The following is a 16177-nucleotide window of genomic DNA, read 5'->3' as shown; positions in this document are numbered from 1 at the left end:
GGACGTGAGTGCTACGGGCCTGTACTCATTTAGGTAGGTTGCCTTAGTGTTCTTGGGCACAGGGACTATGGTGGTCTGCTTGAAACATGTTGGTATTACAGACTCAATCAGGGACATGTTGAAAATATCAGTGAAGACACCTGCCAGTTGGTCAGCACATGCCCGGAGCACACGTCCTGGTAATCCGTCTGGTCCCGCGGCCTTGTGAATGTTGGCCTTTTTAAAGGTCTTACTCACGTCGGCTACGGAGAGCGTGATCACACAGTCGTCCGGAACAGTTGATGCTGACAGCTGATGCATGCCTTTAGCTCGTCTGGTAGGCTCGTGTCACTGGGCAGCTCACGGCTGTGCTTCCCTTTGTGGTCTGTAATAGTGTGCCAGCCCTGCCACATAAGACGAGCGTCGGAGCCGGTTTAGTATGATTCAATCTTAGCCCTTTATTAGCACTTTGCCTTTTTGATGGTTCGTCACAGGGCATAGCAGGATTTCTTGTAAGCTTCCGGGTTAGAGTCCCGCACCTTGAAAGCGGCAGCTCTACCCTTCAGCTCAGTGCGAATGTTGCCTGTAATCTGCGGCTTCTGGTTGGGTTATGTACATACAGTCACATCCTCGATGCACTTATTGATAAAGCCAGTGACTGATGTGGTGTATTCCTCAATGTCATCGGAAGAATCCCGGAACATATTCCAGTCTGTGACAGCAAAACAGTCCTGTGGTTTAGCATCTGCTTCATCTGACCAGTTTTTTATAGACAGAGTCACTGATGCTTCCCGCTTTAATTTTTGCTTGTAAGCAGGAATCAGGAGGATAGAGTTGTGGTCAGATTTACCAAATGGAAGGTGAGGGAGACCTTTGTATGTGTCTCTGTGTGTGGAGGACAGGTGATCTAGAATTGTTTTCCCTCTGGTTGCGCATTCAACATGTTGATAGAAATGAGGTAAAACTGATTTACGTTTCCCTGCATTAAAGACTCCGGCCACTAGGAGCGCCGCCTCCGTGTAAGCGGTTTCCTGTTTGCTTATTTCCTTATACAGCTGAGTGCGGTCTTAGTGCCAGCATCTCTCTGTGGTGGTAAATAAACAACCACAAAAATTATATATGAAAACTCTCTTGGCAAATAGTGTGGTCTACAGTTTATCATAAGATACTCTACTTCAGGCGAGCAAATTCTAGAGACTTCCTTAGATTTGGTGAGGGATACGATAACAGGGACAGGTAATAATAGGGACACATAATAAGCAGAGAGGTTTCAGAACATATATATATGTGTATATGTGTATATATGTGTATATATATATAGACCCTCTTTATAATAAGTATATGAATATGCAAGATCAGGAACAGACATGTACAATCATGTTTACAACAGTCAGCAGGATGTAGGTTATTGGGTTATAACCTGAAATATGTAATATGATTGGAATGATTTCTTCTGTACACAGAGACTGTTGGTGTACGTTCAACAGCCAACCACAAGGTGGAAGTCAGGAGTCATTGTAGTGATCATGGAACATTTGTAGGCTACTCGGAAGAAGAATATAAGCTCTGGATATGTAATTAAAACGATCATATTACATAGAAGCAAAATAATATGCGGATTTGTGGCAACTGGCAGCCTTTACTGTCTGTCAGTAAAGGCAACAGGGCCATCTTACTTTGAAAAGTGTAGTCCCAGAGTCGTGTATTTAGATACAGTACATGGCTCTGGTGTTAAGATACACAGCTCTTCTTGGGGACCTTGAATGCTGCAGAAATGTTTTGGTACCCTTCCACAGATCTGTGCCTCGACACAATCCTATATCAGAGCTCTACGGACAATTGCTTCGACCTCATGGCTTGGTATTTGCTCTGACATGCACTGTCAACTGTGGCACCTTATGTAGACAGGTGTGTGCCTTTCCAAATCATGTCCAATCAATTGAATTCACCACAGGTGCACTCATATCAAGTTGTAGAAACATCTCAAGGACAATCAATGGAAACAGGATGCACACAAGCTCAATTTTGAGTCTCATAGGGTCTGAATACTTATGAAAATAAGGTATTTCTGTTTTTTATTTGTAATACATTTGCAAAAATGTCTAAAAACCTGTTTTCACTTTGTCATTATGGGGTATTGTGTGTAGATTACTGAGGATTTAAAAAAATACATTTCAGAATAAGACTGTAAAATAACAAATTGTGGAAAAAGTAATGGGGTCTGAATACTTTCCAAAGGCACTGTATATAAAAGTATACAAGCACACTATTCCACACCGATCTGCACGTTAACGTGGAAATTATTTTTCTAGTTTAAACGATGTAGGAGGAATAACTTTCCAAATACACAATTATAATAACTAGAGAAGTACATTTCCTAAAGAAAATGTAGTGTGCTTACAATGTAGTGTGCTTACAATGTAGTGTGCTTAAAATTGTGTTGCATGTATAGTGGGCTCCTGGCCAATTATGCTATTTTGTGGGGGGTTTTCTGCTGATCTTAACTCTTCTTTTTTTTTTACATAATGTTTTCGCCATCTTTTCCTATGACCCGAAAATAGCTTCTGGACATCAGAATAGCGATCATTAACCTCACACCTGTAGCTGTGAAATGCTTTGAAGGGCTGGTCATGGCTAACATCATCATCCCAGACACCCTGAACCCACTCCAATTTGCATACCACCCCAACAGATCCACAGATGATGCAATCTCTATTGCACTTCACACTGCCGTTTCCCACTTGGACAAAAGGAACACCTACTTGAGAATGCTGTTCGTTGACAACAGCTCAGCGTTCAACACCATAGTGCCATCAAAGCTCATCATTAAGCTAAGATCCCTGGGACTGAACACCACCCTCTGCAACTGGATCCTGGACTTTCTGATGGGCAGCCTCCAGGTGCTGAGGGTAAGCAACAACACATCTGCCACGCTGGCCCACAACACGGGGGCCCCTCAGGGGTGCGTACTTAGTCCACTCCTGTACTTCCTGTTCACCCAAACTGCGTGGCCAAGCATGACTCCAACACCATCATTAAGTTAGGGAGGAGGTCAGAGACCTGAAAGTTGGGTGCAATGACAACAACCTCTCCCTCAATGTCAATAAGACAAAGAAGATGATTGTGGACTACAGGAAACAGAGAGCTGAGCATGCCTCCATTCACATCGACAGGGTTGTATTAAAGCAGGTCGAGAGCTTCAAGTTCTTCCGTGTCCACATCACTAAGTGTCCACATCACTAAGGATCATGGGGCCAAACTAGAGCTGTGGCGGTCATGAAATGTTGTCAGCCGGTGATTGTCAAGCAAATAACTGCTGGTCTCAAGGTAATTGACAGTGAATTAACATAAACACATTTAGCATTTCCTGGCTTTCACGCATAGCTTACAATCAATCAATCAAATATATTTATAAAGCCCTTTTTACATCAGCAGATGTCACAAAGTGCTATACAGAAACCCAGTATAAAACCCCAAACAGCAAGCAATGCAGATGTAGAAGCCCAGTGGCTAGGAACAACTCCCTAGAAAGACAGGATCCTAGGAAGAAACCTAGAGAGGAACCAGGCTCTGAGGGGTGGCCAGTCCTCTTCTGGCTGTGCCGGGTGGAGATTATAAGAGTAAATGGCCATTTAAGGCCAGATTGTTCTTCAAGATGTTCAAATGTTTCTAGATGACCAACAGGGTCAAATAATAATCACAGTGGTTGTAGAGGGTGCAACAGGTCACCTCAGCATTAAATGTCAGTTGGCTTTTCATAGCCGAGCATTCCGATGTCGAGACAGCAGGTGCGGTGAACAGGTCAGGGTTCCCTAGCCGCAGGCAGACGTGGGATGGGAGCCTGCCAAGCCAACCGAGGCAAGGAAACCTCTCGAGCCAGCTGAGGCGTGGAAGCCCGACGAGCCAGCTGAGGCGTGGAAGCCCGACGAGCCAGCTGAGGCGTGGAAGCCCGACGAGCCAGCTGAGGCGTGGAAGCCCGACGAGCCAGCTGAGGCGTGGAAGCCCGACGAGCCAGCTGAGGCGTGGAAGCCCGACGAGCCAGCTGAGGCACCCCCGGCTCCATCGACAGCGGCATCCAGACTTGACGTCACCTTCGGGAAAAAAACTCCCTGACGCTTCAAATTGTGGTGTCAGCATTCTGTAAGGACAGACGCTTGGAGATGAGACGCAAGTACAGGGAGGGAACATTTAATTCATAAACAGACATGAAACAGGACAGCGTCTGGACATTCATGCTGACACAGGGATGAAACAGAGGAACAGACAGATATAGGGAAGGCAATCATAACGTGAAGGAGTACAAGTGAGTCCAATGAAACGCTGATGCACGTAATAAAGGTTACAGGTGTGCGTAATGATGGGCAGCCTGGCGCCCTCTAGCGCCAGGGAGGGGGAGTGGGAGCCGGCGTGACAGGTAGTCTCTGCAGTAGTAATGGTGGTGACTGGTAGTAGTTGAAAAAGTAGGTCGATGGAAAGATTGATTGATGGATTGATTGAATGATTGGATGTGACGAGATAGGATAGCCCGAACCTGAGAAAGTTGGTTTGGTGTCTCTAACTTGAACGGTTCAAGAGTTACTGTTGGTGAGCTTTTTTTTTTTTTTTGCAAATAGTTGATAAATATTTTTAAAGAATTTGAAGTTAGGATAGCCTGAATGTTTCAAAGTTTGTCTTGTAGCTTAATTGGCCATTTTGAATAGCTACCTCTGTATTCCCATGGTTCTCATTCAAACCCATGTTAATTTATGCAACTGTTTAATGGTTATAGCAACAAACAAACAAAAAGTGTATATAGAGTATCAATCTGAGTAGGGTCCGTCTCAACATGTCAAGATTGGTGTGGTGTTGAAAGTTTAAATGGTGTAAGAGCAGTGAAGAATGAAAATACTACCCATTCAAACCTATGGAGAGCTTATGAACATTTGAAATGGTTATAATTCAATGGTATCAAAAAGCCTTTGACAAGTGCACGATTTCAGACGGGTGTGCATGTTTTAATGGCATTTCCTAAACAGTCACGGTCCAAACTTTTATCATGTAAGTCTATGCCAATTTTATTTCCAATTGAAATGCATTGGAAGCTAATTTAAATATTTTCGTGCTACAAAAAAAAAGTATAAATACTATGAAAAATATTTTCTCAAACAGTCTAATTTTGGGCAGTCTTGTACATTTGAAAGTTGGTTTTGTGTTCATAGCTTAAATCGTTTAAGATCTAGAGCAGGTGTCGTGGAAATTCATACTGAGAGAGACTTGGACAGCCATCTTCAAACAATCATCTTTATTTAATATCGATTAATCATTGAACTAATGAGACTAGTCAATCCAACACTTTTGACTGGTTACTCCAACCACATTTTATCTATTTTTTTTTTTTTTTTAGGCTTCTCTTGGTTCACACAGACATTTTACTAGAAAGTACTCATTTAAAGCTATTCAATGCATTAAACAGTATTATAGCAATCTTGTGATTTTTCTCTCACACAGGCTAAATAAATAAATAAAATAATATTAATAAGAGTATGTAAGAAATCTAGAGTTGTGCTTCTTTGCCTTCAGCAAGCACATCAAATAATAAGAAGCTTGGCGAAGATTTAAAATGGCAGCAGCAGCAGCAATGGCGCACATGTGCTGTGTGGGGGTGTGTGTGTGCGTGTCATACTACTACAGTTAACTGATGGCTATTAACTAATAGCTAAAGCGTTACCAGAGTTGCAGTCATTCAACGGGGAGTTTCGAAAACTACTGTACTGTCTTTGGCTTCAACATGAACAGATAATGAACCTCTTACTGATAGGCTCTGTCATTTTGACTGTTCACATTTATATAAAAAGTCATTGGTTGACAGGCAGAGTGGAAGTCATGTAGCCACTGACGAGCTAGGAGGTACGGATTCTGTATTACCGTTCTCCTAGCAGCAGGATGTTATGCAGCACGAGCGCAGATCTTTATTTATTTAAATAAGAGTCCCCCTGCAAAGACATTTTAAACTTTGGGAATCTATATTTTATTTTGCACTCTAGTGCACTACAACCGTTTTCCACAGCATTGCAACCCACTCTGAATAATTGAATGTATTTTATATGTAATATTGCTTACTGATCTTAAACTAGTGCTAAATGCTAATAAAATCAAGTTTATGTTGTCCTCTAGGTCTCATCATTTTGATCCTGAGGACCTGCATATTTGCACATTGAAGGGAGCCCAAATTGATCATGTTATCCATTATAAGTACTTGGGTATTTGGATTGGCTGTGATAAGCTGTCTTTTAAAACACACTTTGAAAAACTGAAGAAAAAAAAATATTTTATAGAAATAAATCCTGCCTCACTTTGGAAAGTAGTAGGAAGACTGTTCTCCCTGACTCTCATTACTTGATTACGGTAATTTATACAACGGGTGGGTCTAATCTTGAATGCTACGGTTGTTACCCCCGGTTTGGGTAGCAACCTTAGATTTGTGTCGGGACTATATCTTGTAGAAGGATGACGTTGTATGAATAAATTAATCAAAACAACATTAATGAAAATATGTCAATCATTATTTGAATATGTTGGTAACCAGGTTTATAAAAGTGATAATGCCCACAAAGGCAGCGTTTGGAGGAGATATTGGCACGGTTTACCGGCCCTCGACTTTGTCTCCGGCCTAACAACACCCATGCCAATATATCCTCCTAACACTAGCTTCTCGGGCATTATCACTTAATTATACCATGGCATTGTTGAATACTCATTTCTGATAGGCTTGATGGGCATTGTAGAGATTGCATTAGTTAAGCAATAATGTGTGGTATATGGCCAATACACCACGGCTAGGGGCTGTTCTCAGGCACGACGCTTAGTTTATAACCCAGTTTATAATTCCCTTTAATGCACAAGGTATATCATCAAGGAATAATTCAATGGCTATAGTTCATTCTTACATGTTCTATGTTTGAGCTGCTTTTGAAAGCAAAAGTTGAGTTGAAAACATTATTGTCATTGTTGAATTCGACTCTCATAATAGCAAGCTAGGACCCAAAGATTTGTATAACTAAACTGTCATTGATCTATCTGTGATAGGACTGATGGATTGATTAGCTAAACTATCAAGTCTGTTTGTTTAGTTACCAAGGCAACTACCGTAGCTCTCTGTGGGTGCGTTCCCTGTGGCTTTCTACTCCGATTTCAGAGCACTCTTGTCTGAGTGCAGAATAACTGATGCATTTACAAACGCGCAACACCCGTTGAATATGACCGGTGTCAGTAAATGTTGGCTGCAAAATTTTTATTTTATTTTATTAAATTGTTGCCAGCAGCACAGTTACAGTCACCGACGCCCTAGACAACATGAAAACAGTCTAACCAGCGAGTAAAATGGTCAGAGTGAGGTGTTCTCTAATTTGTGTCTGGAAGTAGCTTTCAAGTTTATCCAACTTTAGCCAGTTAACTTGGGTGCTTGACTACAGTTGTGAGGCCAGAACGCTCGGATCAGCCCTACTCCTCGACCAGAGCGTCCAGTGTGCACTCAGGAGTGAAAAACTAGGAGTTTAGAACAGACAATCTGACAACGCTCTGCATTTATGAATGCCAAGAGCCACTCTGAGCGCAATCTTTACGAACACCTAGTAAACTTTCATACCTATTTCAGTGGATGTTAAACACAATTGTAACACATTTTTAGATGCAAATGTGTTAAATTATAGTGTTGGTATAAAAGAAACAAACAACTCGGGGCTCTATGCGTTCTCTGCAAAATAATGCAACTCAGTCAGTGGAGGTGAGTTCCACTCCGCTAGCGTTTAGTCTAACACACTTTCCACATAGTTAATTATTATCCATGGGATGCCCCTCGTTGATTATCCCTTACACAATCCACATGCATGAGGCAGGCATCCTCTGCTTTAAAACTTTTCCATTCAGTCTATCATTCAGCATTGCGTTGTATCACTGGGGACAATTTTCGTACACATCACTGCATGTTGTATTGTTCTGTTGTCTGGGAGTCTCTGACTATATATTGATATTATTCATCATGGTATGTTCATGTACTCTTGCAAATGAGACCCTGATCTCAATGGTGACCCTACCTCCATAAATAAAAGTTAAATAATAATAATAACAAAAATATATTGTATTATTTAGCATTTCTGTTGAAAGTTTACACCCAAACTGGTACGTTGAAAGCTATTGTGTAGGTTGTATTTAAAGAAATACACTTTTAATTTTTTGTTTTCTTTTGTTCTACTGTATTACTGACTGTATGTTTTGTTTATTCCATGTGTAACTCTGTGTTGTTGTACGTGTCGACTTCCTATGCTTTTGTAACAGATGTGAAACGGCTAGCTTAGTTAGCGTGGGCGCTAAATAGCGTTTCAATCAGTGACGTCACTTGCTCTGAGACCTTGAAGTAGTAGTTACCCTTGCTCTGCAAGGGCCATGGCTTTTGTGGAGCGATGGGTAATGACGCTTCGTAGGTGTCAGTTGTTGATGTGTGCAGAAGGTCCCTGGTTCGCGCCCGGGTATGGGCGAGGGGACGGTTTAAAATTATACTGTTACACTTTATCTTGGCCAGGTCGCAGTTGTAAATGAGAACTTGTTCTCAACTAGCCTACCTGGTTAAATAAAGGTGAAATAAAATATAAAAATATAAAACTTAAATGGTTCTCTTGTGCTGGACAACAGGTTTAATACAGAGTACTGGGGACTCCTTACTCCACCCATTCCAACGCCATATACGGTATATGGGAAATACTTATTGGCTTGTAGAGAGAAAACTGTTCTACTCTACCTGTCTCAGCTAAAGTGTGGAGGGAAATACTCAGTAGGGTCGCCACTAACCAGATATGGATAGTTTTGGAGGGGGCTGTGTCACATTGGGCGCTATGGAGGGGGCTGTGTCACATTGGGCGCTATGGAGGGGGCTGTGTCACATTGGGCGCTATGGAGGGGGCTGTGTCACATTGGGCGCTATGGAGGGGGTTGTGTCACACTGGGCGCTATGGAGAGGGCTGTGTCACATTGGGCGCTATAGAGGGGGTTGTGTCACACTGGGCGCTATGGAGAGGGCTGTGTCACATTGGGCGCTATGGAGGGGGTTGTGTCACACTGGGCGCTATGGAGAGGGCTGTGTCACACTGGGCGCTATGGAGGGGGTTGTGTCACACTGGGCGCTATGGAGAGGGCTGTGTCCCACTGGGCGCTATGGAGAGGGCTGTGTCACACTGGGCGCTATGGAGAGGGCTGTGTCACATTGGGCGCTATGGAGGGGGCTGTGTCACATTGGGCGCTATGGAGGGGGCTGTGTCACATTGGGCGCTATGGAGGGGGCTGTGTCACATTGGGCGCTATGGAGGGGGTTGTGTCACACTGGGCGCTATGGAGAGGGCTGTGTCACACTGGGCGCTATGGAGAGGGCTGTGTCACATTGGGCGCTATGGAGGGGGCTGTGTCACATTGGGCGCTATGGAGGGGGCTGTGTCACATTGGGCGCTATGGAGGGGGCTGTGTCACATTGGGCGCTATGGAGGGGGCTGTGTCACACTGGGCGCTAAGGAGGGGGCTGTGTCACACTGGGCGCTATGGAGGGGGCTGTGTCACATTGGGTGCTATAGAGGGGGCTGTGTCACATTGGGCGCTATGGAGGGGGCTGTGTCACATTGGGCGCTATGGAGGGGGCTGTGTCACACTGGGCGCTAAGTAGGGGGCTGTGTCACACTGGGCGCTATGGAGGGGGCTGTGTCACACTGGGCGCTATAGAGGGGGCTGTGTCACACTGGGCGCTATGAAGGGGGTTGTGTCACACTGGGCGCTGTGGAGGGGGTTGTGTCACACTGGGCGCTATAGAGGGGGCGGAGTGAAAAGCCAGCATCAGCCTTTGCAACACAGCCCCCTTCCAAAACAAAGTTTGAAGTTTGATGTTGATGTTTTGCCTCTAACTTTGCACCTTTTGATGTAAGGGTCAGGGCAACAACTCTTACAATTCCAACTATTGAACCCTGTAAGATACTGCTCTTAATTATACAACTACCTTTTTTTTGCTAAAGCTGAGATGCTGAATTTTTTTTTTGCCCACCCTACAGACGTCTATAAGGGTCCACTAATAAAGGACTAGTAAATTGTTTTATATATTTTTTTATTAATATATGTTTTTATCGAGATTAAAGCACCCTCAGCACCCCTACTCCCTGCAGGTATGCCCATGTACAGTCTATTACAGTATATTGCATTGGGCCCTAAACTGGCGTTGAAGATCGAAGTTGCTACTGTGTATGGGTATGTATGACACACTCTCCAAAACTCCACCTATTTGGTTAGTAGAGCCCCTATTAAGCATTTTCCTCCAAAACTCCACCTATTTGGGTAGTAGATACCTGCATTTTTCACCCCAATTTAGCTGAGACAGGTAGAAAAGTTCTCTCTACAGCTCAATATTGTCAAGAGACAATTGTATTTTTTCATTATTGTTATTTTAGGCTCCCGAGTGGCGCAGTGGTCTAGGACACTGCACCTCAGTGCAGGAAGGCATCACTGCAGTACCTGGTTAGAATCCAGACTGCATCACATCTGGCCGTGATTGGGAGTCCCATAGGGCGGCGCACAATTGGCCGGGGTAGGCCGTAATTGTAAGTAAGAATTTGTTCTTAACCGACTCGCTTAGTTAAATAAAGGATCAATTAGAAAACTATATTTTAAAAACATATTATTGATTTGTTTTCATAAATTACTCATTGCATTTTCTTGCTGTCACAATAGAGGTGGCCATTGATTAAAATTCTATATATTTGAAATTAGTTATCCACATTAAAATGTTTTGAAATGCGGGCTTTTATTTTGAACGTTCACATTATCATACAACAGTGACGTCATCGTTTGTGCTGCTGGCGGAACACTAGCGCATTCTGTTTCTGTATTTATGTACATAACAGCGCTGTAGCCGCATGCATTTACCCAAATCCCACGACGTAGACAGAAGCTACCGACAACCCGAAGGGAACGATATCCATGACCATGACGCCCTTGTCACTGTCATTTTCGAGTCTGTTAAAGAATAAGGATTCTCTGCAGAAGTGTTTCAATTGCTACAATGCCTTCCACGCGCAGCACGACATACCACGGTACTTCGGAAACCGAACGCCGTGGAAGAAGGCTCGGTTATGGGAGCGGAATTTCAGTGCGGTGTCCCACAGTAGGTTCATCGGCCAAGTGTTGGCGAAACAACCCTTTGCCAAAATCTATGCGAAGGAAGCTACTATGTGTACCACTTCTGCAAGTGGCCAAGACATGACCAACTGGTTGTGGTCTATTTACAACGAAACAAAAAAACAGACCGAAGGTAGGACATGCATCTGTTGAATCCATATGGTTGAGGATGTTAAACAATAATGTCCAATCCCTAATTATTTGTATTCCTTTGAGAGAAGTTAGGCGCAACTTGTTACTCACTGTACCAGCGGTGGCATGTTAATTACAAGTACCAGTACTTCAAATCAAAGTGTATTTGTCACATGCGCCGAATACAACAGGTGTAGTAGACCTTACAGTGAAATGTTGAATACAACAGGTGTAGTAGACCTTACAGTGAAATGCTGAATACAACAGGTGTAGTAGACCCTACAGTGAAATGCTGAATACAACAGGTGTAGTAGACCCTACAGTGAAATGCTGAATACAACAGGTGTAGTAGACCCTACAGTGAAATGCTGAATACAACAGGTGTAGTAGACCTTACAGTGAAATGCTGAATACAACAGGTGTAGTAGGCCTTACAGTGAAATGCTGAATACAACAGGTGTAGTAGACCTTACAGTGAAATGCTGAATACAACAGGTGTAGTAGACCTTACAGTGAAATGTTGAATACAACAGGTGTAGTAGACCCTACAGTGAAATGCTGAATACAACAGGTGTAGTAGACCTTACAGTGAAATGCCGAATACAACAGGTGTAGTAGACCTTACAGTGAAATGCTGAATACAACAGGTGTAGTAGACCTCACAGTGAAATGCTGAATACAACAGGTGTAGTAGACCTCACAGTGAAATGCTGAATACAACAGGTGTAGTAGACCTTACAGTGAAATGCCGAATACAACAGGTGTAGTAGACCTCACAGTGAAATGCTGAATACAACAGGTGTAGTAGACCTCACAGTGAAATGCTGAATACAACAGGTGTAGTAGACCTTACAGTGAAATGCTGAATACAACAGGTGTAGTAGGCCTTACAGTGAAATGCTGAATACAACAGGTGTAGTAGACCTTACAGTGAAATGCTGAATACAACAGGTGTAGTAGACCTTACAGTGAAATGCTGAATACAACAGGTGTAGTAGACCTCACAGTGAAATGCTGAATACAACAGGTGTAGTAGACCTCACAGTGAAATGCTGAATACAACAGGTGTAGTAGACCTCACAGTGAAATGCTGAATACAACAGGTGTAGTAGACCTCACAGTGAAATGCTGAATACAACAGGTGTAGTAGACCTTACAGTGAAATGCTGAATACAGCAGGTGTAGTAGACCTTACAGTGGAGTGACATGCTGAATACAACAGGTGTAGTAGACCTTACAGTGGAGTGACATGCTGAATACAACAGGTGTAGTAGACCTTACAGTGAAATGCTGAATACAACAGGTGTAGTAGACCTTACAGTGAAATGCTGAATACAACTGGTGTAGTAGACCTCACAGTGAAATGCTGAATACAACAGGTGTAGTAGACCTTACAGTGAAATGCTGAATACAACAGGTGTAGTAGACCTTACAGTGAAATGCTGAATACAACAGGTGTAGTAGACCTTACAGTGAAATGCTGAATACAATAGGTGTAGTAGACCTTACAGTGAAATGATTACTTACGAAGCCCCCCAGTACACATACCTACAGTACACATACCTACAATACACATTACCTTACATGCACATACCTACAGTACACATACCTACAGTACACATACCTACAATACACATGACCTTATATGCACATACCTACAATACACATGACCTTATATGCACATACCTACAATACACATGACCTTATATGCACATACCTACAATACACATTACCTTATATGCACATACCTACAATACACATGACCTTATATGCACATACCTACAGTACACATACCTACAGTACACATACCTACAATACACATGACCTTATATGCACATACCTACAATACACATGACCTTATATGCACATACCTACAGTACACATACCTACAATACACATACCTACAGTACACATACCTACAGTACACATACCTACAGTACACATACCTACAATACACATACCTACAGTACACATACCTACAGTACACATACCTACAGTACACATACCTACAATACACATACCTACAGTACACATACCTACAATACACATACCTACAGTACACATACCTACAGTACACATACCTACAGTACACATACCTACAATACACATGACCTTATATGCACATACCTACAGTACACATACCTATAATACACATACCTACAGTACACATACCTACAGTACACATACCTACAGTACACATACCTACAGTACACATACCTACAGTGCACATACCTACAGTACACATACCTACAGTACACATACCTACAGTGCACATACCTACAGTACACATACCTACAGTGCACATACCTACAGTACACATACCTACAGTACACATACCTACAGTACACATACCTACAGTGCACATACCTACAGTACACATACCTACAGTACACATACCTATAATACACATACCTACAGTACACATACCTACAGTACACATACCTACAGTGCACATACCTACAGTACACATACCTACAGTACACATACCTACAGTACACATACCTACAGTGCACATACCTACAGTACACATACCTACAGTGCACATACCTACAGTACACATACCTACAGTACACATTACCTTATATGCAGACCTAAAATAAAAAATATCTAACAAATGAATAAATCTGCAGACTTTCAGGGTGCACTGATGTTTTCATATCTCCTTTAGCTAGAAACCTATATGATAGTGTTGACAAATGATTTCAAATGCATCATAATTCATGTCACTAATCAGCAAGAGCATGACAGACGCTTGTATTCATTTGCAGAGGGGCAATATTTTTTTTTTTTTACCAACATTGACACAACACATCAAGAAAGCTTGAGGAAGAAATGTAAAACATGCACGTCATTCTTCTTCTTCTCCACCCTCTTGTTTTTCCTTCTCATTTAGCCCTGATCCCTGTGATATCTAAGAACAGTGTGAACCCCGACACCATCTTTGCCAACAACGAGATGAGTCTGGGTGACATCGAGATCTATGGGTTTGACTATGACTACACTCTGGCCTTCTACTCCAGACACCTCCACACCCTCATCTTTAACATTGCCAGGGACATCCTCATCCAGGAGCACAGGGTAATGTCTGTTCCTCTAGCCTGATCCTAGATCAGATCTGTAGCAGAGGGTCTTTTAATGTGACAGAGATGAAGTGGCATAACAGAGGAGCAGTAGCCTGATCCCAGATCTGTTAGTGCTGACAACTCTTATGGTAATTGTCATATGGGAAATTCCACGGTAACAGAATTATGCTTTGACTCAGATTTGTTCACTTTAAAATGTATGCCAAACAAAAAACAACATTTTAAGATGCGAGGCTGTGGTCCTTCTTCCTCTGCTCCCTATTCTGCTTCTGCAGCCGTCTCCACCCGGGCCCCTCTGCTACCTATTCTGCTTCTGCTGCCATCTCCACCCGGGCCCCTCTGCTCCCTATTCTGCTTCTGCTGCCACCTCCACCCAGGCCCCTCTGCTCCCCATTCTGCTTCTGCTGCCGTCTCCACCCGGGCCCCTCTGCTACCTATTCAGCTTCTGCAGCCGTCTCCACCCGGGCCCCTCTGCTACCTATTCAGCTTCTGCAGCCGTCTCCACCCGGGCCCCTCTGCTCCCTATTCTGCTTCTGCAGCCGTCTCCACCCGGGCCCCTCTGCTCCCCATTCTGCTTCTGCAGCCGTCTCCACCCGGGCCCCTCTGCTACCTATTCTGCTTCTGCAGCCGTCTCCACCCAGGCCCCTCTGCTCCCTATTCTGCTTCTGCAGCCGTCTCCACCCGGGCCCCTCTGCTCCCCATTCTGCTTCTGCAGCCGTCTCCACCCAGGCCCCTCTGCTCCCTATTCTGCTTCTGCAGCCGTCTCCACCCGGGCCCCTCTGCTCCCCATTCTGCTTCTGCAGCCGTCTCCACCCGGGCCCCTCTGCTACCTATTCAGCTTCTGCAGCCGTCTCCACCCGGGCCCCTCTAGCTACTGCCGTGACCAACGACCCGGTGCAGGCGGCTATCCAGCCGTCTTTAATACCTCTGATCCCAGGCTACAGCATATCCTCTTCATCAGAGTTTCGTGGTAGCACTTAATGTGACCTGACCTGACCTCGGCCCCCTTCCTCACTAAACCACATATCTCCACCCTTATCAGTGCCTGCCACATGTTGTTACTCTTACTTTACTCAATACATTTCAAGCTTAATTGCCTCCACCATATACATTCCTCCTACAGATCAATCAATCAAATGTATTTATAAAGCCCTTTTTACATCAGCTGATGTCACAAAGTGCTGTACAGAAACCCAGCCAGAAACACCAAACAGCAAGCAATGCAGGTGTAGAAGCACGGTGACTAGTAAAAACTCCCTAGAACCTAGGAAGAAACCTGGAGAGGAACCAGGCTCTGAGGGGTGGCCAGTCCTCTTCTGGCTGTGCCGGGTGGAGATTATAACAGTACATGGCCAAGATGTTCAAACGTTTATAGATGACCAGCAGGGTCAAATAATGATAATCACAGTGGTTGTAGAGGGTGCAACAGGTCAGCACCTCAGGAGTCAGCAGCATACCACCCTGCATCCCACTGCTGGCTTGCTTCTGAAGCTAATCAGGGTTGGTCCTGGTCAGTACCTGGATGGGAGACCACATGCTGCTGGAAGTGGTGTTGGAGGGCCAGTAGGAGGCACTCTTTCCTCTGAAATAATAATTTCCCAATGCCCCAGGGCAGTGATTGTGGACATTGCCCTGTGTAGGGTGCTGTCTTTCGGATGGGACGTTAAACGGGTGTCCTGACTCTCAGGTCATTAAAGATCCCATGGCACTTATCGTAAGAGTAGGGGTGTTTACCCCTGTGTCCTGGCTAAATTCCCAAGCTGTCCTTCATACCATCATGGTCACCTAATCATCTCCAG

The 16177-nt window shown here is 43.8% G+C and overlaps 1 protein-coding gene across 1 annotated transcript in view; it reads left to right on the top strand.

The window, feature by feature from the left end:
• The first annotated feature begins 10835 nt into the window (after window positions 1-10835).
• The window catches only part of LOC110502485 (5'-nucleotidase domain-containing protein 3), a 44748-nt gene continuing 39406 nt past the window's right edge, over window positions 10836-16177 (top strand). Inside the window, exons 1-2 of the mRNA XM_036960040.2 lie at window positions 10836-11296; window positions 14189-14373. Coding sequence (XP_036815935.2) covers window positions 10966-11296; window positions 14189-14373 — 516 coding nt within the window. The 5' untranslated portion in view covers window positions 10836-10965. The remainder of the gene's footprint in view (window positions 11297-14188; window positions 14374-16177) is intronic.

Source organism: Oncorhynchus mykiss, chromosome 2 (assembly GCF_057628025.1).
Source record: "Oncorhynchus mykiss isolate SJ-2025 chromosome 2, ASM5762802v1, whole genome shotgun sequence".
In the NCBI taxonomy this organism is placed as follows: Eukaryota; Metazoa; Chordata; class Actinopteri; order Salmoniformes; family Salmonidae; genus Oncorhynchus; species Oncorhynchus mykiss.
Note: the sequence above shows the minus strand (reverse complement) of the source record. Positions and strands in the feature narration are given on the sequence as shown.